Source organism: Epinephelus moara, chromosome 22 (genome assembly GCF_006386435.1).
Source record: "Epinephelus moara isolate mb chromosome 22, YSFRI_EMoa_1.0, whole genome shotgun sequence".
In the NCBI taxonomy this organism is placed as follows: Eukaryota; Metazoa; Chordata; class Actinopteri; order Perciformes; family Serranidae; genus Epinephelus; species Epinephelus moara.
The window spans coordinates 42,274,909-42,302,485 of NC_065527.1; the positions used below are offsets into that span (position 1 = coordinate 42,274,909).

The 27,577-nt window shown below is 41.3% G+C and overlaps 1 protein-coding gene across 12 annotated transcripts in view; it reads left to right on the forward strand.

Moving 5' to 3' along the window:
* The window catches only part of macf1a (microtubule actin crosslinking factor 1a), a 266,838-nt gene that overhangs the window by 85,972 nt on the left and 153,289 nt on the right, over positions 1 to 27,577 (forward strand). Inside the window, exon 1 of one of the 12 annotated variants that reach the window (XM_050034873.1) lies at positions 17,584 to 17,725. The exons of 10 other annotated variants lie outside the window; for them this stretch is intronic. In XM_050034873.1, coding sequence (XP_049890830.1) covers positions 17,599 to 17,725 — 127 coding nt within the window. In that variant the 5' untranslated portion in view covers positions 17,584 to 17,598. Of the gene's footprint in view, positions 1 to 17,583; positions 17,726 to 24,442; positions 24,774 to 27,577 lie in introns of those variants that run through there. One more of the 12 variants, XM_050034880.1, reaches the window with a different exon arrangement.

Genomic DNA, 27,577 nt, shown 5'->3' on the forward strand with positions numbered 1-27,577 from the left:
ATGTACCTTAGTTCACCAAGCCTTTAGTTCAACACCCTCTACTTGGACCTGCTGCTCATTCAAGGCTTGAAATCCCCCGTGAGCAGAGCCAAAACGTAATACTCAAAGGTCAAGGCACAATGGAGAGTGATTCAAAATGTCACAGCACTTCTGCACATTTCACTGCGGCACTTGTAGAGTTTCAGGTTGTTTTCTTGGCATCACTGTGGTTTACATTTTGCATGATTTGGTATCAGAAGTGTTCTAGCTTGAGGTCCATCTTGTTCCACCACCGAAGGAATAAAGATGATCTCAGCACCAGTCAAGAGTGGAAATTTCATTAGCTCACTAACCTTAAGTTAATGAAGTTTTTAGGTTTTCTGCTGCCACATTGTCTTGTGGAACCAGTCGTTAAATTCCTCTTCCCTCCCTGATTAAGATGCCTTTGGGAAATGTTGCCTGGGTCAGCGATGTTCTTTAGTTCTCTTGTGTGAAGTTATTTTGTTTACCTACATTTTTTTCCTGATTTTGTTTCCCTGAATGGATGCAGCTTTGCTTACAGTGATTTGGCTTAGCTGTTCTTGTCCACTGCAGGTCTTTATGCACGTACCTGTTCTGTTTTATCAACCTTTATCACAGCTAAATAGTTTGTGGTCAATGCTGACAACTTATCTGTTATCCAGGCTCTTAAATGGACATTTTAAAGCAATTATGGCTTAATTATTTTCAATATAATGTAGCTCTAAACTTGTATAGAAATATCCTCCTGTATAGAGAATATAAGACAGTATTCTGCTAAACTAGTTTGGATTTAATTGTCAAATGATTTGGGGGTATTTTATTTACCAATTAATGTATGGTGATTTATAGCTGAACACCAGCTTCTTCTCATCTTTCATTTGTCAGTCAGTGAACTGCGTGATAACACTCACTTTTGCTTGTCAAAACAGTTTGTCGTGTTCATGATTTATGACTTCTGCAATTGGGAACGAGAGGCGGAATAGATGAGAGTTTATTTTTAATTGTCTTCAATCAGATCCTGTGCCCAAGACAACTGACGGAGGTCCAAGGGCCAAAAGTGTTTTGACTACCATTAAATTAAATAACGATAACATGCCGTCTTTGTCTTGGACATGCTGTAGTTTTAAATGGACATTTCCCAAAGAAAACACTCTCTTTAAATAATTTGTCTTTTTGCTCATGCAGCATGAGAATTGCAAGTTTTCCACCATGATAAAGAACAAAATTTTTGACTTTAGGGGTGCTAGATCAGGACAGTATCTTATTTATAGAGTGTAAAAGCATATAAAGCTGTAATATTAAAATATGCTTGGTCGTCTTGTGATCTCGGGGGGCCCAGAGGGGAAGCATTACTCAGCTCATCTGCCAACTCAGTTGTCAGAACAAGAATTTTTAATTGCAGTGACATGTCAAAGAGACTGGGAAATTATTAACAGGGTGTGTATGCTTGTGAAAACCCTGAGAAGGTCATGGATTGTGAATAGCAATTTACAGGCCTGGATAAGTTTTTGAAAATTGAATATACTCAGAAAGTTTTGGAAAAGTCATGGAAATTTGTTCATAAAATACCTGTATCATAGAGTATATGTGGTTCAGTTAAGATCAACTGAGAAAAATCCTTGGATAATGTTCGTCACTTGATGTTATATTGTTCTCTGCGTGGGTAACATCTGACTCTGACCTGAGTCGCACCTTGTTCTTTTACAGGATGTTATTTAGGAAGATGCCAATTTCATTTTGTCTGGCTTTAATTGGACAAGTATAAGGTATTGTTTGAGAAAGATCAGGACCCAAGACGTGCAAAATGTGGACTGTGTAGTAAAACATTGGACTTTTCTAACATGGGAGAGGCAGCAGTAGCTAGTCACGCTAAAATAGCCAACGTTATGCCTTACAGTGATGAATAAGGACCCAAGGACCCAAGACGTGCAAAATGTGGACTGTGTAGTAAAACATTGGACTTTTCTAACATGGGAGAGGCAGCAGTAGCTAGTCACGCTAAAATAGCCAACGTTATGCCTTACAGTGATGAATAATTTCGGGCAGCTGATTAAGGCCGAACTGAGTTACAAAGCATTGACTGGAGTCAGTCTGATATTGCTTAGAAAAATGAACCCTTCTCAAGAACATCTAATTTTAGTAATGTATACTTTAAATGCCTTTGATATTATGAAATATTCATAGATTAATTTACATATTAATAATCCCACTGTGTGCAGATTCTTACCCATCAGCCACAAACTGAATTACAAACATTACCATGGCTCACAACCCCTCTGGTCTCTCTTTTTAACCCTATTGTTAGAGGCTCGGCTGTGCTCTCCTGCTGTTGTTGTCGTCTGCTTCCTGTTTGCTTCCTGTTGTCCCCAGACTCCTGTCAGGCCCTGCAGGCTCCACCTTGAAAAGCTCCGTTGGCTACACTTCCTGGAGACAGGGGTGCAGCGTGGGAATTGTAGTGTTATCTTAGTGTGATACTGAGGCGGCTGCTCTGATGAAAATAAACTATTGTACGTTTTGAGAAAAGCGAGAAAAGACAGAGGATATATCTGTGCGTGGACTTCAGATTTATCTAGTGATGTTTTTTTCTTCTTACTGGCTGGAAGTATTTAAACCGCTGTCTTTGCTTTGGCCCTCAGGTTTATTTCCAAGAGAGAAATGGTTTTACTTCGATTTATTTTTAGAGCTTTTGAAGTTAGAGGAACATGCTGTGATGCTGCGAGGGCGGCATCAACACTGGAAATGGGACACAGGGATTTCTCTTCTTCCTCTGTGTGTGTATGTGTGTGTGTGTTTGGTTATGCAGTGGCTCAGATAATCTTAACAGAGTTGACATAGGCTGTGTGTATAGGGTGGGGGTATGGAGCAAGCCTTTGTTTGTGGTTGTGTGTGTTGGTACAGGTAAATTAGTTATGATTGTGTGCATCTGTACTTTGTTATTGACTCTGCATATGTTCAATTTTTTAAAACTCTCTTCCCCTTTAACTCCTCTGCTTCATCAGCCGCTCATTACCTTCTGCACCACCTGTGTGTTTCCCACTGTCTTAACTCTCATGTGTTTGTGACCTGGACTGACTTGGACACCATGCATCCATCTCTGTTAGTTTTTTAAAGGTGTTGTGTGTTTATTGAAGGCCTTCTGTCCACTAGTTATGTGATGCTGAAACCAACACTGGGGCCAAGCCAGCAGTCAATAGGAACACTACAGTAACCGCAGATAGAATCCTCCACCCCATCAATATAGTCTGTCAACACTCTTCTCCCTCTCTTTCATTTAGTCCTTCTCTCTCTCCTCGACCACCTTAATGGAATCTTCGCAGCCAAGTCAATGCTGTGAACACAAGTTACTGTACATTAACACAGACAGAACAACAATGAACACTTAGCTGCTATTGAAATTATCGTCTTCTTGTTTCTCGAGAGAGACATTCCCATTAAACTTTTTTGTCAGTTGAAGTGTTGAGAGGGGGTGGGGGGGTAATGAGAGACGAGGACACAAGACACACTCGAAATGTCAGTTTTTTGTCATACACCTAAAATAATGTGACATTTAGTTGCTTTGTCAGCATGCAGGCTGCAGTAACATTAGCCATAATAGCTAGAGAAAAAGATTTTTTTTTTTTCTAAGCATTTGTGATATGCCAGTTTCCTGTGGCTTATCTGGCACTCGACTTTTTGGTTATCTTTGCAAATTTTGAAACTATATCAGATGCTTGTGGTTGTTTTTTTCGACATCTTTGTAGCGCATCATGTGGTCAGACTGTGTCAGTTTCAGTAGTGCTAGTCTGCTAGTGCAAATGACTGATGTTAGATGAGAACAAGTTGAATTACTCTTTCTTAATTTATGGGCTGTTTGGAAGTGCATGGGGAATTCATTACCATGGCAACGATCACAGTTTCGAAGCTGTGAAGCCTTTAGGTCAGCGCTACAAAAATTGATGAATTATTGCCATTTTTACTTTTAAAAAAATACCTAAAAAAAGATTCTATTATCAAAATTGTTGCAGTAATTTTCTGTCAGTCGACTTATCAGTTAATTGAATAATCATTTTAGCTGTTGTTGACTTGATTTTAGCCTTTCTGATCATGTTTCATGTAGATTCATGAATTATTTTGGTGTGAGTACAGTGTTGTTAGTTTTATCACCAAAATGATGGACAAAACTATTAAAATAATACGTTACTTACATTGTAGGTAATTGGAATTTTCCTTTAAAGAAGGTTTTATCTTTGAAGTCTACCCTGTCCTTTTTCTCATTAGGGTTAGGGCATCTCTTTCTTCTTCCACAGTAGTCTAACCTCTCCTGTCCTCTGTGTTTTTATTCTGTCACCTCACACCTTTCCTCGTCCACCTGTCTGTTACGGAGCTTGTACCAAACTTTTCCACAAAATGTTCAAATGCCGGTCTTGAATTCATCTCCCTATGAGCTCGTTAAAAAAGGATTACTGTCCCTTCATGTAACCAGACTAAGTCGTAACATACCTGACTCTGTAATGAACCTGTGCAATGTGGAGCAATTAACGCTGCCATTGATCACTTTCCAAGTTGTTGTGCCCATCGGGCACAATTCACATCCATGTAGCCTGCGGGCTAACCGAGAGACGCTCATTCATTTCCTGCTCAGCCACATAGCGAGAAGAGCTGTGGTTTGTGTATATGCGTGTGTATGGTGTGTGTGCGTGATTACGGAGTGTGAACATGATGAAAAGGTCTTTGCAGAGTAACGCAGGGCCATTAGTGGGAGGGAGAGGGAAGCTTCAGCCTGCCTCTGATGTACGATCACTCCTCCCCTCTCCTCTTGTTTCATGGTCAGTCTTGGTGGTCCTTGGCTTCCCCTCGGCCTTGTTGTCACTGAGATTCACACACACACAATAGTTCACTGTCTCTCTTTTACACTCTCTCTCACACATAATTCGACTCACTAACAGCTCCAGTGACAGATCTCCACACAACTCTCACCTGCCTGTACAACTCACACAATTATGTGCAAATAAAAACAGATGCACACGAGCCTCTGGACTCATAAAACAAGAGCAAAAGTCCTCCATGAGTGAGAGGAGAGTTTTTTTTATAGTTAATTCAGGCTACTTGATACATTTAACAAGCTGCTCTCAGGACAGTTTTACCACCAACCCATTAAAACAGAATCAAAGACAGACCTGCTGATACACATGTATTTATTGAAGGGGAATACAGATTGTGACATCCAGTGAATAGAGTATACAGTACATGTCACGACTCAAATGAATACAAAAAAACATGCTTTATTGGAAGCTATAAATTCGTTATGCTTTGCTCAGTATTTAAAAAAGAAAAAGAAGATGATTCCTCTTTTTGAATTCAAGTTGTTTTGCACTTCAGAGTATAAAACATGTAGCATAATGAAGGCTGTAACCAGTAATATTTGTGTCAATTTTTTTATTTCATTTTTTGAAATTATTATTATAAGGTATGTGAGAGAGGGTTTGTTTTGATATACTTTGTAATATTGTAAAACATGATAAATAATAATAAAAAAACATGAAGGAACAGCTTGGATGCAGGGCATTTTTATCTTAATGAGTTGCAGAGATATTCAGTTGTCAACCGCAGGCTATACATTGGATTGATTTTAATAACTTTAATGTCCTTAAAGTGTGCACTGTGTAGCAGCATTATCTAGGAAAACAGAAGTTTTGGCAGATACTCAATATTAAATTATTTGGATTGGGATCAGGGGCAAAAAAACTTCCCAAAGTATTATTATTTATTTAATTTCCAAAGGAGACACTTTCAGATTGTTTTTTGTACAACCAACAATCCATTACCAGAATATTTTCTGTTTACAAAGAGATGAAACTAAGGAAATCTGGCAAACCCACACATCTTAGAAGATGAAGTCAATACAGATTTGTTATTTTTAATTGATAAATAACGTATTACTGCTTAATCAATTATCAGATATCACACGTGTTAGAAGTTTAAGGGTTAAAGGTGACAAAATACTCCTGATCATGTGTCACATGTAATGAAAAGGAGAAACTAAATAAAGAGAGGCCTCTGTGGCGGAGACCTTTACCAGACTGAATGTAAATGTTGACGTCATGGACGCCGCAGACTCTGACAGCCTGATAATTACAGCTTTTTCAGGAGCCGGGGTCAAGTGGCCCAATAAAAGGCCAGAGGATGGGGTGGTGTGCCGAGGAGGTGGAGGGAGGGTCCTAATTGAGAGGTATCCATGGTAACGAGAACAGCTGGGGTTAAAATTAAGGGCCTGGTTACCAAGGTTATGTGTTAGGGTCCCCCGTATTTGTGTACACTTTTCACATTCTTTGCCCCTGCGCCTTTCATTCCCTCACTTTTTGTCTTTCGTCCTTTCCCATCCACTGACCTCATCGTCTGAGTGTTTTTCCTCTTCTTCTTCATCTTCGTCTCTCTCTCACGACCCTATAGATGTCTTGCTCTTTCTCCCAAGCTCTCACAAACACAACTCCTCTGAGCCCTGTTTACCATCTCACATTCAGTTTCTGCTCTGTACATATGTAGCTAAGGAAGGCACTAACACAGTCAGGGTTTGAGGTTCGATGCCCTCAGGAGGGTACCTCAAGAATTTGAGATCAGCAAACAGAAGAAGTAAAGTTGCATCACTCCTTTAGCCATGCAAGCAGCGTCACTTTATAGATGGCAAAGCTGGTCAGTTGATTGGTTCACAACTTTGGTCAAGACTAAAACATCTCAGCAGATTTAGCACTGTAACTGTATCAGAGTTGTTTGAGTCAAACTGGATTTGGCTGATCGATACAAAAATTGACTTTTCGCCTTTTTTTGTGTGTGCAATACGTGCATAATGTCCTGGACTGCCATCCTCTCTTCCCAAAAAGTCTTGAGAGGACGGGGAGCAAATGAATGCCCTGCTTGCAGCTCTGGGGGCACAATACTGGCAGGAAACGCAGCAATGTCTTGGTAGAATACAACAGCATTTCGTGATAGTATCCCTGCCGACAAGTTGCTACAAAACACCTATGATTGGAGCTTAAAAGCAGCTGGACACATAGCAGTGACTAGCTAAAACACAACCGGTTTTGTTGTTTGTTGGTAGTCTGCAGTAGTTTGCAGCTTGGCAGCCATCTCGTCAACAGTAGGTGACAATGCCATCTGCCACCCCCTTTAACTCCTGGTGACAAAGTCAGCTCATATATCACATCACTTTGGAAACGTTGATATAACACATATGAAATGTGCAAATTTAACGTATTTGTGGTTTGCAGAAACATGTAGTGCCCTCTCACATGCTTTTTTATTTCCCTTTCTTTCACTTTCGCCTGCCCTCCAGTCTGTCTCCCATTTATCTCATGTTTTTGTTCCTCTTGGACTTTGATCATTCAGTCTATCTGTCCTTATCTCACCCTCTTTATCCCATGCACTCACGAGATAGACTCCTTTCCCCCACTTCTTTTCCTTAAGTGTTTTCTGGTTGCGTGTCAATTTATCTAAATTAAAATAAAAATGTAATTCAAATCTCACTTATTCATGCCCCTCTCTCTTTGTTTCTGTCCCTTTCTCCTCCCCCTCCTGCTCATTAACCTGTGATTAAATAAGGCCCTAAAACCAAAAGAGTTTGGATGAAACTTCTCTTTTTCTCACGGGGTCATAAATCTATCGCTCTTTCTCCTTTTTCTCTTGCGAACTCCGTCCCCTCCCTCCTTTCCCACCATCCATCCACGCAGGGCTTCTCTGTGCCATTCTGGGTGACAGCTCTTATACTCTTCTTCCTCTTTTTCTCCTCTTCGCACCTCATAAGTTATCTGATATAATAGGGGAAGTGTTTGTTTGTGTTGTTTTTATAAAGGACCAGATTTAAGCAGCAGTGTCAGGGTGACAACTTGAGAAATGCATCTATAATCTTCTTTATAAGATTTAGGTGACTTGCTCAAGATGATGTCAACACACACACACACACACACACACACACACACACACACACACACAGGCACTCAAACATGATCCTTGACCTTTACCCTGAGGAGCCGTCTGACCGGGCAGTTAAAGCTCTGGAGGTCAGCATCACTGTTTTCATGCTGCTCCAGAGCCTGATGGCTGAGACTCAGGGAACAGCAGAGTCAGGCCACAGAGGTCATGTTGGTTTTACTGCTTCTAGCCAGGCTCAGTGTGTTTATGCTGCATACAAACCGAACTCCATCATCCATCATATAAGAAATTAGCCATGACAATGTTAGGTTCAAATACCAGGAATGTGACAGACTGAGGCAATAGGGGCGGATGGAGGGGCCTATAAAGCCTGTAGCTTTGACACCAGAGAGTCCAATGTTTGCTTCCTTTATATATGGAGGCGATTTATGGCCCCTAACCTTAACTAAGAAGTTTAAGTTACATAACTTAATTCTTACCCTAACCTAAGGGCAGGAGATGGAAAACAATTTAATTCAGTCAATGTCATTGAATAGAGGAATGTCATATGGTGTTCTTTGCCATGATCTGTATGTCTTTGTTTCTGATAATCATTCTTTCATTGATTATGGACTTAAGAATGGTGGCATCTTGTTTGATTGTTAAGTGAGTGTTCAGACCCAAAACAGACTGTTGGTAGGTGTGTTTTGCTTCAGTACATGGTATAGTCGATCCAGATTCAAGGCTTATCTCAGAAACTCAATGCAACAGTGTATGATACTATTAGGAGGAGTCCTGCATGGGTCTGAATTTCAAGACCTCGAACCAGAACCAGCACCGTGACATGCAATACGGTACCCGCCCCACCACCTGCGCATGTGACCGAGTAGTTCTGCAATCTGACCCGACCTAATGACACAAGATCCACAGCCCGACCTGAAACCATAAATCCTTTAATAACCATGTGCTGTTCAAATAATTCAGCTTGGCTGGATGTTTAATGTGATCATTTTGGGCAATTTCATACATGTGACACAAATACAGCAAAGTTAATTCAGGAAACAGAAATGCCTCTGATACTGTCTGAAGTGCTGGATCATGTGTCGGCAAGTATGCAAGTCTTCAGCAATCTGATAGCACGCAATTTATTGGTAAATGTTAAAGTAGTTTCATACCTGCATAAAACCGCAGTTTTCCCGGGAGTCCATTCTTTAACTACACAGCCAGTTGCTCTGTGCAGCCAACGGCAACTACTGTTTTAAAGCGGCGAAGAAGAATTGATCTCTGGTAAATGTTGGTATGCTAGGTGTTAGCGAAAAGTCAACAATTTGTCAATATTTTACACTGGAAATAAATTTCATGGCATTTATTCTATGTTTGTATTTGCTCATGTTTTACAAAGGGTTTATCTTGAGTGATGCCATGTGACAATGCTAGCAATCATTTCACATCCGAACAGGGTGAGTGGTATACAGCTGTTCATTTTTTTTGTTTGTTTAAGGCGATGGTATCGCATTGGCACTCTGTATCGGCTGATATGCAATTTCAAGGATTCAGAAATAGGAATTGGTATCAGGGAGAAAAAAGGGTATTGGAACATGCTTATTCAGCAGACAGAGGATTATAAATGTTAAAATATTAAATTGAATTATTATTATTATTATTATTATTATTATTATTATTATCAGTTTATTTTAATATATTTATCATCTAACACAGGATCAGACCCTGTTCTTTGTTTTACCCAAAACAGAACCCAAATATTAAATGAAGACAAAATACCTCCTGCAAATCACCTTTTTTGGGGGCCACATGCTGGATTCTTGACCAGATGCAGGACTCTATATGGAAGGAATTTATCATTTATCTCTTGTCCCAACAGTTGGGAAGTAAACAGAAGAAATACAGTGTTCAGTTTTAAGTAATTTACTATGTGCCAGCGCATTTCTGGGAAGTGTCGTGTTGCATTTTGGTTTTGCTCGCTCAAATTTGTTTATATAAACAAAAATCTTTTATGCAGGATGTAAAATTTTTGGCTTCATTTTAAAGTCACTGTTTAGTCAGCTCTTTTTCTTCATGCAGCATCCAAAGCAGTCACAGCTGTATCTGTGCTGTTATAGCTTATATTATATGGCAGACATCTTCTGGATATCGAATGTTATATTCTAAAATCATATATTTTTGTGGTGTTTCAGTGTGGCCCCTGAGGGAATAGAGCATAGATGTTAACCGTTCAAGTCTTTGTTCTTCTCTTTTTATTATGCAGGGTGAGAGAAAGGACAGGAGTAATTGGGCTTTGTTTCCTGAAAACAAAAGCTGTGCCACTGCTGTGTGTGCATGCTGGTGTGTGTCTGTATTCTAGGGTATGCGTATGCTCAGAGACTTTTCCTGTTTTCTCAGCCAAGTAATTTAATTTAGCTATGCAGGAATTCAGGCTTCCAGAAACAGAGTTGCTCTCTTGACATTTTTTGGACTGAGAAGCAGCAGCAGCAGGGCCTGTGACCCAGTTTGACTCCCAAAGTTTAAATGTACTTTCCTGAAGAGTTTTTCCTCATTTCTCTCTCACGGTTTCGCCTCTCCACTCAGAAAATCCCCCTCTGTCACTTCCTGAAACACTAACTAGAAAACAGTTTTGCAGACTTTTCAGAAATGTTATTACATCACTGCTCGCAGGGTGAGAAGGAATGTAAGTGTGACTGGTTTTCACACAGTTAACTTGTGTTTAGTGAACACAGATTAGAGCTGTTGTGAGAGAAAGGAAGCTGTTATAAGATAAATGTTACCTCTTTGAGCTACCAGTGGCTCTAAGCTGACCTGAAGTCTGTCTTCAGACGGGTCAACTTCCCACTTTTCATCACTTGTACTGACATCTAAGGAATTCTCTGGCATGCCTGTGTTTTGTGTGTGTGTCCATCTGTGTGTATCCTCAAGTCAGCTCCCATTAATCCATCCTTGTTAGTCATTCAGGGGCCACACTCGTCCTCTGTCCTCTCTTGTTTCATCTTCCTCTCCTCTCCTCGTAATCTCTTAATGGCATCTCAGGGTATCGCTGTCTGTCTGTCTTTCTGTCTGTCTGATGACTCCTGGCTCTGTTGCTGTCTGCTCTTTCGGAACGGGACTAGCGATCCGCTTAGTTCTCCCGTCAAAACACAACTTACTTAACTGTCAGCAGGAACAGGACTGGGAGCCTTTGATGTGTTCATTCCACACTGAGGGAAAACACAGTAGGTAACAGAGCGCTCGTGGTGTACTTTGCCAAACTGTACACAGTAACATGCTGGTGAATGATGTGCGTCTTAACCAGTAGGCCACCAGGACACCCTGTACAAAAACAATAAAAAACAGCAACTTACCATTGGCTACCATATGTTCAGTCTTCTCATCCCATCCACAAACCTCTTACAATAAATTCCTTTGTAGTTAAATATCTCAAGAGTTTGACATTAATCATAGCCTGATGATCTGTGGCCACAAAAAGTTACTCTGTGGCCACCGACTATCCCCTGTAGGTGGCCCAATGTGGCCCTCTGTGACATGACTAGAATAGAATTAATTTAAATATCCTCAAATGTCCATACCAGTATTTCCCCTATATTCATCCTGCAGCAGAGCACCGTGCACCATGAACTACAGCGACACGCTGCCTTGAGTCCATGAATGAGGCAAGTGTCTGTGGTTAGTTCACGTCTGTTATAACAGCAGCACAGTGAAGTGCCTGTTTTGAGCTGCTAAAGTCAGTGGAATAGGTGTCCGTAGGCCACTGGTTGAAGAGGCTCAGCAGTGGATGACATGCTAACGTTCTGAGGTGTTCATTTTTTCATGTTTTAGCTGAGCTGGACCAGAGAGTATATGTTTAAAACAAATCAGTGATGCTGTTTTGCCCGCACTGTTCCCCGTGTTCATGAAAACTCAGCTCATGGCATTGCTTCTGGTGTTCTTCACTGCTGTTTTGGGAGGAGGAAATAACAGAAATGACCAGCTATAAACGTGACAAATTTTCATTCTAAATAAGTGCTGACTAGTGAATCTAATTTATGCCGATGTCAAGAGTGGTTTATGTGGAAGGGAAAAGCAAATGATAAATATTAGTATACGTGGGCTCACTGTTAAATTTTTAAAGAAACGTTAAAGTGTTAATTTTGAGAATGGAATTTGGTGTGGTGGTAGGTGTTAGGAGGACTGCTTAGTCTTCTGGTGGTTTGTGGGGCCAGTGCATAAAAATGATAGTGATCCCTGGCAGTGGAATATAACCCAGTAACTCCTCATCAGTGTCCCTTTTTTTTTTTTATATCGGCTGGTCAGTTAACTGGATCATCAGTGAAGCCTTGATCAGGTCCAGTGATCACGATGTCCAGCTCCTCGCTGTGTGATTAGCCATGCCTGAATAAATAACAGTCTGAGGTTGATTGCTTATCTGTGTTTGACCCAGCCATGCTAAATCCATTCGTCTGGACTGAGCCAAACTGGGTTTGTGTGTGTTAATGTTTCATGGACTATGTGCTCATCTTGTACTGATCATTAAACAACAGCTTGGGTTTGCAATTATGTCCCATAGTGTCCCTGCTGGGAATTTCCATTTACCGTCCTCTGGTTACTTGTAATACCCGTAGAATGATGCAGACATATCCAAAGTTAACAGACTGAGAAGTTTGGACATCACACACCAAGATCACCAAGATAAATATAAGAGATTGGACCTGTGAGAGAAACGTCTTTAAGAGTTTTAAGCTGAATAAGATGTTTAAAGAAATCAATGCTGCAGCACTGAAGGCAAACTGAATCAGCTTCTCTGTAACTGGACCCAGTCTGCCCCCTAACTGCAGAGTTTGATACTGCAGGGGAGAGATGGTATGCATTTCAAAGTGGCTCCAACTTTTCCTGCAGACTATATATCAACTATTTATTATTGTGCTGAAAACACAGTTACATCTCCATCACTCTCACAGTTTTAGGATTCCAGAGAACCTTTGCTAGTGTATTTAGAGGCTAGTATTAGACAGCCAGGTGCCTCACTGTACTGAGCACACTGCCAATGGAAAGAGTGTGCTGTCTCTCATCTACATCCACCCTTTCCCCTGTACATGTAGTGTTATGTCTGGAACTTCCTCATACTTGTCAAATGGTTCAGCGCCAGAATGGCAGGTCAGGACTCTGACGGCCGGCTCTCTTTCCAGACAGGAAGTGTTTCTGCCGCATTTCACCAACCGAGATGTCAGAAGTCACACAGCTGCTGGGGAACAGTGTGGGAGGCTGGCAGGCAGTATTGATGTGTCACGGTCACACGACATGCAGCTGTGTGATGACCAGAGCCCCAGAATAGCTGTTGTATTCACATATAAAAGCACTGACTTACAGCATCACAGCACTGCTCTGTTCAAAAGACACTGCAGTATCACTTCATAACAGCAGAGAACAATGATTATTCAGACATTAGCTTTGGCAGGGAGAACATTTTGTATTATTTGAAGTGATAATGCACCTTATTTTTAACACAGAGCTATCACAGCTTTACCGGCCTTTGTTATGATGCAAAAAGACTGGTGGTTACAGAGTTTAGAGTCGGTTATTGGGAGCTGCTTGCACAGGTAGAAGCAGGAGGTGATTGAGTTCAGTCTGGCAGATGGGACTGTGTCAGAGGAAGTGAGCGAGAGAGGAAGAGATGGAGAGCCCTAATTTTTATTGGAGCAGACATCGTGGTTCAAGGTTACAGGATTCATCACTCTGATAATGGGACTGTCCTTTTCCTCATTCTGCTCTTGCTGCTCATCCTCCCTTCTGCACCTCATCAACGTATGTTTTCCTGTTTCCTCCTGCAGTTTGCATGATGGGTCTTACACAGCTGGGATGTTCCATTTCTGCCAATATATTCCCCTAAATCCTACACACTGGACCTTTAAGATGATTAATGAATTAGCAAAATGAATTTAGATTTGATATCAGACACTAATGTTAAAAGGTTTTTAAATGTTGGGTCCTGTGTCACAACAAACTTTAACCTGACCAACATCTTGTAACTTGCTTTGAATAAAAGCCTGATGAATAAATATATATATATAATTATATATATATATATATATATTTCCTCTATAATATTTAGAGAAGGAAAGGACAATTATCACAGGAACAATAACAATTTATGATTATTCTGTGCCTGTACCCAGTTCTGCAGTTTATGTCGTTCCTCTCTGTGGTCAGCCTGCAGTCTATATTTCCATATGTTGATACGGTTTATGGCTCTGCCTGCACTCATCTCTCTCTGTGTTACAGCACTATCAGGTGAAAGCACAGGGCAGCAAGTCTGTGCACAAAAGTACAGCATATTTCTGTGGGTGCGTGCGTGTCTGTGTGTGTGTTTGCATACTTCTTTGTGTGTCAGGGTGACCTTGCTGGCATCCTGGCTATCTATGTAAAGGATGCTGACTGGTAGAACTGAGCTGTACTGGGGGAGGGAGAGACCGGAGACATGACAAGCTGCTGCATTAAAAATACGCTGGAGAGCAACATGAGGGCAAATAGATGAGACACATGCAGAACAATTTAATTTCCTTCTCTGGCCCAGTGAGGCTAAATGTCTGAGCTTTGAGGGTTAGCATCAGATGAGTTATAGTATGCTAATATAGTGAAAGCCGAGACAGTACTGAGACTCCACGTCGGTCACAAAAGGCTGAGTGTGCTCTTGTGTGTGTCTTTTTTTTTTCAGTGTGTGTGGCAGTGAGTGTGAGATTTCTCTCTGTGATGTCTGAATGAAAAGGGTCATTCACCTCCCAATACAATCAGCCAATACGACACCAAGCCTAACTGTAGTTTCTCTCTTCATCTCCCTTGATGCTTTCCACACTCTCCCATCCATCTTTCTTCTTCTCTTTCCTCCCTCTTTTGTCGAGCTTATACTGTAGTCTGACATCACCCCGAGGCTTTGTTACACCCTGTTTGCATCCCTTTTTCTCTGTGCATGTGTGTGTGTGGATGAAGTTCCCAGACACAGCATTTTCAGCAGAGGGGACAGAGTTTGGACCCCTGACCTCTTGACCCTGGAAGCTGACATACAAACCCATGCACAGAGGAGCATGCATGCACAACGGCAGCCTTTAACTCAGCCTGTGTAACAGTTGAGATTCTGAATATGGGAGGAAGATGAAATGTCATAACTAGAGCACTCGGAGAGCACAGACCTCTGCCAAGCAGCTCGGATTTCCTGCCATTTTATTATTTTATCCACTTCGCTTCAACCGATCACCACCAAAATTGTATCATCTGTTCTTGTCCCATTATCAACCTTTCCTGAAAATTTCATCAAAATCTGTTAAGAACTTTTCGAGTTATTTTGCAGACAAACAGACCAACGCCGGCGAAAACATAACCTCCTTGGCGGAGGTAATGAGGTGAAACAATTAAAGTTATAAAGTAAATGTAGCTAAAACGAAAATCAGAAAGTAGAAGTATCTTTTTTTTTTAGAAATGTGGTAAAACTACAGTTAAAGTGTTAAAGTAAATAAATAAATTGTAGTCTTCTGTCAGTGTGAAGTTGATTATAACAAACTGCTGTCAGACATTGGTGGTTTCAGGATGCTAAATGTAACACTGGTCTTGCTGTCAGTGGTTTGAGTGTTAAGTCGTGCAGCCCAACACACACATGTTGGTCTCTTCTGCCCCACAGTGGCAGCATCACACTCTTTACCACAAGTGAAATGTGGTTGCTAAATTTCCTCTTCAGCCTACTCTCACTTTTAACTTCCTTCTTTGTCATTTAGATTCTCTTTTAATGTTTTTATTGCATGCTTTCTTTTTTTCCTTTAAGATATTTTTTTGGGCATTTTTAAGCCTTTAATTGATAGGAAAGACAAGCATGAAAGGGGGAGAGAGAGAGGGAGTGACATGCAGCAAAGGGCCACAGGCTGGAGTTGAACCCGGGCCGCTGCATGGGGCGCCTTCTCTACCACTAAGCCACCGACTCCCCAATTGCATGATTTCTTATTGATTCTCCTCTTTTAATTGATGCACACAGTGTTCAAATAAGGTATTTTGTTGTGTGAGTATTTGCTGATGTTGTGACAGAAAGGACTCTGGGTAATTTAGTTCTGCTGTCTGCTTCCCAAGACTCCTGACACTGTAGAATGCTTTTTTAGCTTTATCACATTTAGAAAAAGTGCAATGTTTTGGACCCAAGTTGTCTTTGACTCATGAGGTACAGAGGTAATTTTGGGACAGAGAGGATTCTGGGTAATGCAGTTCTGTTGCAATGGGAGCCTCAGTATGTCTAAGTGATGGAAAGCACTGGATTAACAGCTGGCATCAGGATCACGTCTCCATTACCTCATGCTGTCTGATAATTGTGGTGATTAGGAAGTGACTAAAAGGAAAGAAATTCATTACTGCCCTCTACATATATCCGCCTTTATTAATTATATGTGACAAAGTGCTGCATTATTACTGTCTTAATAATATTATTGTTGTTCTCTGGTTTTAAATAAAGTATCAGGGTTAAACATTGGCTCAAATTGCAGCATGTAGCACTTGAATTAAATTTAGTTTGGCGCTGAGGTTTCCCCCCTGACAACAGCGAAACGTTATCAGATTGATTGTGGTTGTGTATTGTTGTGACTGGAGGTTGCTAGGACTAAAATGTCAGTGGCTTTTCAGAGCTGAGTTGATAACCTGACCACATACACACACATTAACAGACACACCATTCTCTGCGAGGTGAGAGTAACCCGAGGACCCCCTGCCTTCCAGTCTGCAGCCTGAATCATGCTGAATCACGCTGTAATGTCTAACATGTGCAACACACACACTCGCACACACTCTGATCACCTTGGTTTGATTGACTTCTCTCTCTGAATCTCTCGGACACACCATCAGCAGTCAGCAGACATCATTCAAAGATAGCGGTGAATAAATATCACAGCCAGGATACATTGCTCACCCATAGCAACAGAGGTAAACACAAACACACACACTTTCCTCCCTAACATATAAATGCACAGACCTTCCATTAACGATCACATACAAATGCAACATGTACGCATTCAAATACAGAAGAAGTTACGATCACATACAAAAATAAAATGTCCTTCAACATGCTGAAATAGAAATACACACACAGGAAGAGGAGCATGTGGGTATCTCCCGTGTGGTTTTCTTCTGAGACTGTGAGGCAACTACGCACGCACACAATGCACATTTCCGTCTGTTTAGTCCCATTTCATTTATTTACTGGTTTTCTAACGGTGCGCTCAGCAACGGCTACAGTCTGGTTGCTTGTTTCAGGGGAATGGAATTCACTGTTAGAGTGTCAGAGAGCGAGCGAGGTTGAGACAGAGTGAGAAAGAGAGAGAGAGAGAGAGAGAGGCATGGGGGGAAAGAGGGAGGGCATCTGAATGGAGAGAAGAACTCAGAGAAGTTATTAGCTGCAGTAGTTATGTGCTGAAAGTAAGAGAGATGCTGGGGAAAGGACGAGAAGATTGTTTTTGTCTTGTGTCAGTACAGAAGAAGTGAAAGGAGAAGAGGGATCTTCATGCTCCTGTTTACAGACATCTTGAAACCTGCTGTAAAATCTCTTTTTTATGGACTTGACTAGTTTTGGGACGTTACGTAGAAGCCTGCAGCAGTAACTTTTGATTTTGGTTAGTGTTTGGACATTTATTCGTGGCTTGTGGAGCTACCTGACATTTTTTAAGGAACATTTCTGGTCATTTAGTCAGCGAGCTAGTTAAGATGGACTGTCTAACAGACCCTGCAGTCATAACACCCATCCTGGTGGTGACTTTTCACTTCTTGACGGCAGCTGGATTTTGGTTTTACTGTCGTCGCCGTCGTCAACAGGCACCCACTTTTGTACAAGGTAACTTTTCATGTTCCTGTCCAACTGTTTCTAAGACAGAAGTATAAGCTAAACAATTTTCTTCCTGTTTCCTTCCCTTCTTTGTCACTGTTATAATTTATCCCTTCTTTGTAGAGAGAAAGGGAAGATGTGACATTACCTCCTTGTGCTTCCTACTTAGGCTCCACCCTGTTTGCGGTGTCATTCTCGTAGTGGACAGCTTCACTTATCTGTTAGCATGTGTCCATTTAAATCACTGCATCCACTTTAGCATTTAGCTCAGCATCTGCACGGCTGTTCAACTTGCTTGCACAGTAGTTAGCATGATGCTTAAGCCTTTCCAGCTTGCAGCAGGATGTCACCTCATGTTTTCTATTTTAGTTTGAGTGGAATGTAAAGCGGCTTGTGCTGTAAAGAGCATATAGCAGTCTCCTGTTTCACCTCCTGTTACAGTGAGACACTGTCTCATGCTTTTGTGCAGTAGGACCTGATTACTGTATCTCATCTGCATGAGTCAGTGGAGCTGGGTCTTCCATATTTGGCTCTTTTGTAGAGAAAGGCTGGTATATTTCATGAGCTACTGAATCATATAGCCACATCTATGTAATTCAACCTGGAGACTGCAGTCTTTGTGTGGCCACTTACGTGGCCGGCTACGTCTTGTTTTTATAACTACATGCTTTACACCAAACAACGAGCTGCTGTGCTGCCAGTAAGCTGCTGAGTTTAGTCATGTGTCTAATTATTCATAGCTAATGTTAAACACTGATGTAACACCACGTTTTTGCAGCATTAAACAAATTCCAGTTGGCTTTTGTAGTTTAGCCTCAGCACTAATAACTTGTTTTTACAGCCTGATACAAATATTCATGATGTTGAAACTATTTTGACATGATGTTTATTCTGACCTTCATGCCTTTGTCCAGTAGCTGCTGGTAATGCATCTGTAGTGTCTCCCAGCACTGGAATAAGTGAGTTTAATTCTAGTAGATTGGTTTGGGACATGTGTCTAATTTTATCCAAATGTAACCACTGGCTTGGATTCACCAGGGGAGAAATATCTGGCATGACATAACATTGCAGATCAATGAGGTCCATCAATACTCAGAGCAAACGGCATGCAACAGTGATGTTAAGAGAGACAAGAGGGCTGTGAAACCAATGAAATGAAATGACCACTAAAAATAGCACAGCTTTGAAACAAATTAGAGATGAAAATAAAGAGACAGGAAAGAGAACAAATCAAATCTAAGGGAGATTTAATGAGAATAACAAATTATGAAAACCAGAGAAATAATCAGAAATTTTAATTACCTTTGTCCTTTTTTTTCCTCACCGAATATTTATTGTCTTTTTAGGCCACAACAACAAAAAGAGGATCCTTATTTTCTAAGGGCTCGCTCTATTTATCTCAGCTGGTGTACATTCCAAGTTTGGCATTTTATAGAAGACCACAATCCAGAATACTACAAGCGAGACCTGGAGTGAACCGTATTTGTAAAATTGTCTTTTTCGCAGCTGTAAAGCCGACTAACAACTGCAGACGTAGATAAGGAGTAAAGGGTGAATTGTCATTTAGTTGACAGAGAGTTGGATTTGGGTCATGTAAAAATGTCCCCAGATCGGATGTGTGTGTGCACATGATGTATTTACTTGGATCAGTTTGATGTTTAGTACAGTTATAGAAAGAAACTTTTTTTTCTGGTATTAAAGTGATGCTTAATCCCCAAATCAATTCAATTCAAATTTTCAATTCAAAAACATTTTATTTGTCCCCGGGGGGCAATTTAAAAGGTGCATGAAGGTAGTGTTACAGGCAGCACATGTCACAGACATTCATTCAAACACAGATAAAACACAAAATTAAAAAAACAACACACAAGTAAAGTGCTTAGTGTAGTACGATTGTAAAGTGCTTAAGTGCTTCAGGGTACAGAGTTGAGGAGCTGGACAGCCCTGGGGACAAAGGTGGCTTTCCTCCGCTGTGTCCTGCAGCCAGGACAGCGGAGTCTGCATCCGGAGGGGAGCCACTGAAACTCAGAGGATAAAATGTGGGTGGGGTCTTGTAGAATCCGGTGAGCTGATTTCAGTGTCAGTTGATCACACAAGGTTGTGAGACTTCGAATAGGCTGCTCAATGATCTTTGAGCAGACTTTGACTGTATTCAACAGGCAATTTCTGTTTTGCAGAGTGATGGAATGAAACCAGCAAATAAATGAAAAGGTTATGACATTTTCGATGAAGGCGTACTAGAATGTGGTGAGAATGTCCTTGTTGACCACAAAGGATTTTAATTCCCTGAGGAGATACTGTCTTTGATGGCACTTTCTGAGGATTTCCTCTGTGTTAGAGGAAAACTTTAGCAGGTTGTCAAACACTGTTCCCAGGTACCAGGTAAATCAGTTGCGTGCATTGCTCTCCGTGGGCCTGAAAGATAGCCAAAATATAGATGAATCACTTCTTCCTCGTTACGCTTTCACCACCTTTGCAGAATCCGAATCTAGTTTATAGCAGAGTAGGTTTTCCCATGCAAGGACTTTGCCCTAATGTTTTGGTGAGAGAGAAAATAAAAATAAAAAGCAAGTACTGCAAAGTAAAGAAACACACTGTAGAGTAGGAAAATGCTATGAAAATATGTGCAATATATATTTTAAAATGAAAGAGCTTTACAGATTTGTGTGGGAATGTGCAAAGATTCACAGTGTAAAGTATAGAGAATATATGCAATATACAGAGATGACAGTAATCCAAAAGATGTGCATTAATGTGATACACTGTGTCAGACAGGTGACTTTACATTATGCAATGCGTAGTGCCTGTGGGGGGGAGTAGTATGTAGCAAAATTTTGGTATATGTATTACTGCACTCACTTATACTTTATGTGGTTTACCTGTCTCCTAATATAACACAGGAGTCTTACATGCTGTTCACTTATATGTTCAGTTGGGCATGCTGTGCCTATTATGCTTCACTTAAAGATTAGAATACGAATTTCAGAAGGGTGATGGTTCCTAATTATTTTTTTGGTCTATAAATTGTCAGAAAATGGTGAAAAATGTCAAACAGTGTTTCCTAAAGCCCAAGATGACGTCCTCAAATGTCTTGTTTTGTCCACAACCCAAAGATATTCAGTTTACTGTCACAGAGGATTTAAGAAATCAGAAAATATAAACTTTTAGGAAGCTGTAATCAGAGAATTATGACTTTTAGAAAATACCCAACGGATTAATTGATTCTCATATTAATTCAATTCATTTTTGATTCAGTTTTATTATGAAGCCTAAATATCACAAATCACAATTTGTCTCGGAGGGCTTCACAGCACGACATCCTTCTGTCCTTGCACCCTCTCAGAGGATAAGGATTAACTCCTCCTGAAAAATGCCAATGAATTTAATAGTTAACAACAAATCGATTAATTGTTGCAGCTCTAGTTGATTTTTTTTTTATATTTAAGGTTTATTAAAATGTAACTTCATGCAGATGATTATTAACAGATAAAACGTGCATCTCTTTCATAATGAGTGTGTGGTTTCAGGAACGTGTCCATGCAAGTGATTATGAGATCAGAATGAGGCAAGACGTTACTGAAGCGGCAAGCCTTTTTACTTGCCTGTTTGATCTTGTCTCTAGGTTCTAGACAAGCCACTCATGTGTGACACAAACGCTGTGTGTGTGCGTGTGTGTGTGGTCATACTGCGTGATTCTGTGATCTCAACCTTAGTCTGCTCATCACAGGAAACGGACTCTTTCACAGTGGTAGGGCGTGTGTGGCTGTGCGGCAGCATTTTAGTATTATGCACATTATGTGGTTTGGGGATGACACAACATGTTAATCGTGGTGGTTCACGCTTTCATTGAAATTGCTAAGCCTTAAGCTCTCCAGGTGCAGAGCACAGTGTAGCCTGTTTAATAATATATTATCAGTAGTTGTAAATCAAATGACGGAGCAGAGGGTGCTACTGATTAGAATGATAAATGAATTATATTGGACTATTGAAACACAAGAAATAAACAAGCAAAATGGCCAGGAAAATGTAAATGTCTCTGATCAAATAAATGCACTGAAATGAAAGGAAGTGGAGGCCACGTCTGGTTTGATGTGATGACCCCCGGACAGGATGGATGACATCTTTATTTGGACATGCGTCAGCAATAAAGCCACACTGACCCTGAATCACCTTCAGTTAACATGCACTTTGGATTTGCTTTGTCTTGAGATAGATGGAATTTAACTGCTTTTTTGTGTCATTTTTGTTATTTTTGTGTTAGATTTGCATGAAGAAACCTTTGTGTTGATGAACATATACTTAAATGTCTTGTAGATGTAGATTTGATTTCTCAAATGGGAAGTGTTCCTCTTTGTGGCCACAGGAGGGCAGACTGAGTCTGATCTCAATCTGGTGACAGGGCTAACTTGGCTAACTGGACAGCTGGTTAGTCTGTAATTGGAATGTAAGCAGGAAGAGAGAAAGTTTAGATAATTAAGATTAAATACTGCACTGTGAGAACAACTTCCTGCCTCCTCCAGTCAGCTGATTTGCAGAGAGTGACCTTGTGCGGCTAAACAAAACAGTTAGCATTCAACATTCGTTGCTTAAAGAGAGAGAAATGGGATGAGAAGCTGAAAGAAACAAAGAAAGAGATGGAAAAAAAACGGGTGTAGGCTGCTGCCAGCCTTTGAGTATCACCAGAGAGAAGGAGGAGGAGGATAAATGAACCCTGGGAGCTGGCCTGGCTGAAAGAGAAACTAAAAGGGAAAGTGAAAGAAGGAAAGACGACATGATGCACTAATAGAGGAAACATGGTAACATCCCCTCCACAAATGAATAACAAGAGGAGAAACGCCAGAAACAGCGGAAGACAGGGAGAATGGAGAGGGAGAGCGAGGGAGATTAGAGGTGATAACGTGGGAGAAGGAGGGAGCGAGGGATAAGCATGCTGCGTGGTATTAGAGGCATAAGCTCTGTCTGGTATTTTTAGTGTGGATGGTCCCTTAGAGATGGAAAGAGGAGAGCGTCACTGTGAAGGAACAGAGGAAAGAAGAGGAATGTGACACTACGAGGGAGCAAAGAAGAAGAGGACGTAAAATAAGGAGGGATGGAGATGAAGGAGTGACGTTGCAGGTGGAGGAGACGGAGGAAGAGGAGGAGCTTGTGTTACTCTGTCTGAGCTTGTTGTGACTGCAAGAGTGTGAATCACTGTCTCGCCTGGTCAGGTGTGTGTGTGTGTGTGTAACTACGGAGTAGTGCACCTGCTGTAAGAGTCGGGAGCTGCTGTCATACCAGCCTTCGCCTAATGAGGTCTTTGCTCACTTCCTGCCTCCTGGCCAGGTCACATGACCTTCTGAGGACTGTTGTTTGACTCTGACGACATAGTCGAGCTTTTAGCCTGAGCAGACTCGTTGCTTCCACGCTGCTGATTCTTGACTCGTTCTCTCTTTTAAAAAAACATGACAGAGCAGAAATTATTCAAAACCACGTCTGTGCTGTCTGGTGCGGCAGAGCTATTTTGAGAGACCGCACAATCAAGTAAGATGGGAAGAAAGCAGTGTCATAAAAATCTGAGAAAGCAGATCTGGACAGGGAATGGTCTTGTCATGATTGGATGATGTGTTCGGCACCAGGCAGTGGGAGTTAAAGGCTGCTAGAGGCCTCTCATTCACTGCCGACTGCTTATTGTGCCTGCCTGAGAAGCACAAGTCTGGACCGAGGCCAGAAACATGACCATTCCTCATTATGTACTCCATCGTCATCTCCCATCTCTGTTGTACACATACGAGACACATGCACTAATGGGACGAATGACTCTGCTCGGGCTGGTTTTTCTCTCAATATTAAGTTAAACAACGTCACAAATCAGCCAGGCCTCTCTTGATGAGAGCAAAGTCCATTTCTGCCCAAGTCACAGTCTCTCCCTCTGTTTTCTTCGCAAAGCGACGGAGTTCTCATCGCTAGGAGCTGAAAAGCCTCAGGACTGTTGATTGCTTTACAAAAGAAAGCCTCTCAAGGAAAGGAAACATGAGAAAAGGAGCAGGAGAGAAGGAAAAGAAATGGAGATATCACCAAGCTGCTGCATCTGGCTTTTGTCATCTTCAACAAGAAGAGAGTATGTTTGCATAGCGCAGCAGAACAAGCCATACTTGTATGTTTTTGGATGCTTTTTGTGTTTTTGTGGCATGTAAATACTCAAGTGGATTATATCATCTCTAACGGATATGGCTGGGACTTGTTTTTTTAAGAAGCTCTCTGCAGGATGCATATGAACTCCCTCTGTCTCCAGAAAACAGCATCTAACAGTTAACCGAAAATGTGAATTTACTCAGCAGCTATTGCCCTTTACAGGAAGTCAACTGAAAAAGAGAAAATAAAAACAAATAAATTCTCCCCCTGGATTCAGAGTTGCTTACCTCCACAGAGAGAGGGTAAGGATAAACAGAGCGAGCACCCCTGCAGCTCTGCAGAGCCACCGTCAGCTGCAGTCTGAGCACAGACCGTCTGTTGTGGCCAGGAAACCGAGAGCGAGCGAGCAAGAGAGTCAGTGGCAGAGAGAGACAGAGAGTGCCACTGCCTGGTGAGGAAGTACAAGCGAGGTGAGGGAGTAAACAGGGAGGGAGGGGACGCAGTCCTTTTTGGACTGTGTGGGAGGAGCTGCCGCTGACTTTGACACCCACGTGTGAGAGCAACTGCTACCAGGGAAAGACAGCGTGTGGGGGGGACTGAGGGAGAAGGCTGACATGGCAGCGACCACAAGGATCGAGGAGAGAGGGAAAGGGTGAACCGCAGACAGATTGAACCAAGAGAAAGTGAAGAGTAGAGACTCCTCAAACTGGTCGTACCTGCCGGCAGCTCACACTCACCCGGCAGCTTCTGGATACGTGGAAGCAGCTTGACGTCTCACTGCTATAATTATCTGACTCCTGTCTTGGATTATTTGCACCGTTAGCATCAAATGAAGCTGTGATTAGAGGAAGAGAACAAACATTAAAGCTGTGGATGATGATGTGGTACGACTACAGGAATGAATGTCACCTCAACGCTCACCTGTACTCGCTCATGTGCTGTGCAGGTCAGTGTGTATCCCGACGTGTGTGTGTACATGCCCATAGTTTAGCCGGACAGTTGTTTACATGCTGCCAGCGTGCAGAGTGGCTGCTGTCAGCACGTGTTTCCCTGTGTGTTTGAACAGTTCCTGTTTGTGCACATGCTAAATGTGGTCTCTATTAATCATTGTGGGTGTCAGGCTAAAGGGTAGGACTTCTGTGTGTGTGTGTTTTGTTGTGTTTGGACAGCATGGAAGGGGGTGTGTACATCTTAACAATGCCCTCCTCTGTAGATGAATGAGCGTCTCTCTGTAGCTGTCACTCACAAACCTCAGCTCCTCTCATCTCTCCAGTTTGAAAATAATAATATTCCACACACAATTGATTTATGATCTAATTACCACACCTACATGAACCTGATAAGGCTTCATAGGTGCAATGTTTAGTGCTGTGTGTGACCGATACACATGTGTGTGACTTTATAGCCTGAGTGTTTTCACTGGTCCGACTAGCTGAGCTTCCCCGGCAGGTTTGAGAATCAAGGCATGTTGCAGTGGTGAAACTATTTTGCAACAGCATGTTGAAATATGGGTTCTTTGCCTAGGGGGGCTTGCCCTTTGTGTAAACTCTGTGTTACACTGCATGTGTGTGTGTGTGTGTGTGTGTGTGTGTGTGTGTGTGTGTGTGTGTGTGTGTGTGTGTGTGTGTGTGTGTGTGTTATGCAGTGTTGAAACTGACTTTGAGTTTTATCCAGTCGAGATATTTGACCCACTAAACCCTTAATTCGAATTTCCTCTTTGGAAATCCTTTCTACTTTTGGAGCTCTACAGTGGAAGGTGTCAGGGCTGTTTAGAGGCTGTGTGTGTGCGTGTGCGTGTGTGTGTGTGTGTTTGTATAGGTGTGGGTGAGAAAGTCAGAAAGATACTTAAAGGAGGAAGTGATACCGTTTATCTCTCCTCATGGCTGCTCTCTCGTACGGTTTCTCCATGGAAACTGATAAACAACTGACAGGAGGGGAAGTACCTGCAGCCGTCTGTTCTCTGATTGGCTGTTTGACAAACTGGAGGGAAAATACCCTTCTGTCATTGAGCTACAGAGTCTGTGCGCTGATATTGATATGAGTATTATCTTATAGTGTTTTTATTTTACCTGCATTTGTAACTATTGGAGTGGATATTTTCACTGATGTCAAATAATAGAAAATATGTTCAGACTTTCAACACCTTCTTAAAAATATTCATCAAGACTTATGTCTGCAAAATTATATATTTTTGTTTGGCCTTCAGTACTAGTATGTGCTGACCATCAGGGACACAGGAGTAACATTATGCTACATTTATATTTCTGCTGATATGTTATTTGAAAGCATATAGAAACACACCAAATTTTGGGGTTTTCCTTCTCTATAGATGTTACCGGAAGATGCCTTGTTAGATTTTTAATGTTTAATATATAGCAGCATCTTGTAGGGCTGCAACTAACGTTTCTTTCTGTTATCAATTCATCTTTTTATTTTTTTGAAATGATTGATTAATCGTTTGGACTATAAAATGTCCAAAAATGTTTAGCACCAAGTCTTACAGCCCACATAAAATGTCTTCAACGGTCTTGTTCTGTTTGACAAACAGTCAAGAACACAAAAAGATTCAGTCTTATATTATATAATGCACAAAGCAACAAATCCTCACCAATAAGAATCTCAAAAAATCAAATGATTATTTTTCTGTTGATCAGGAAAAATCTAACCAAGAAACTGTAAAGGTCTTAATGAACTTTGTTGTGGCCTGCTGCTGCACATTGCACACACAAGCAGTATTGCATTTTGCATTTTATTTATCTAAACAAAGCTGTTTTAGGAATATGCAACATCACTTGAAAGGATGTTTGACTATCCCTCCAGCAGGAAGTTAGATATTTAAGTGAATGGCGGGAAGGGAAAAAGAGAGAGGGTCTGCGTTTTCTCCCAGACAAACTGATACGAGCAGAGAGAGGCTAGAGAGGAAGAAAGGCTCCAACAGTGTGGAGGAAGAGGGGGAGGAGGAGGTGGTGGTGGTGGTTAGGAGGGAAGATAACACAGTTGTGGCTCAGCATCAGGCTCTATTCCTGGCCTGGCTGCCTCACTCCTTTGGCCTGCGGAGGACGCAGGCTGGAGGTCTGCCTGGCTGCAGATCACACTTCAGTCAGAGACTGTAGAAACAGAAACTGAGAAAAAGATTGAAGCATTAGACAATAAACTGGTTTAAAGAAGGAGGAAAATGGAAAATAAAAAACATGCAGGCAGCCTTTTTCAGTTTCATTTTACATAAGTTTACTCAGGGTGATGTCATCTAGGTTAAACATAAAGATAAAGCTGTTCAAGAATTTACAAGAGGTCATGTTTGTAGATACAGAGGATCTTATCTGCAGGACCTTGAGTCCATGAACTCAAAGAACCTTCACAGTTTCTTTAAGTGTTTCTTATTACATTAGCTGTTATATTGCTTTACATCACTATTGAGGAAGATAAATAACAGTTAACTGAAGAAGGCAACAGTGAACGTACATGTGTGCTCCCATGTGTGAGTGGTGTCCAGTTACTCTTTATGTGTTGTTTATTAGGTTTATGAAATGAAAGTGTGGGTTAATAAAAAGGCTTAGAGGGAGTAATCCAATACAAGCAGCAACTAAGCCACTAAGTGTAAGTGTGTGTGTTTGTGTGTGTGAGAGGAAAGAGCAGCAACATGTCTGCAGAAACCCTCTCGAGTTGTTCTTGACAAATCAATACAATCCATGCCTTTTAGTGTACTGAGTGAATACAGCATCATCTTTAACTGTCTCTGTGGGGAGTGTT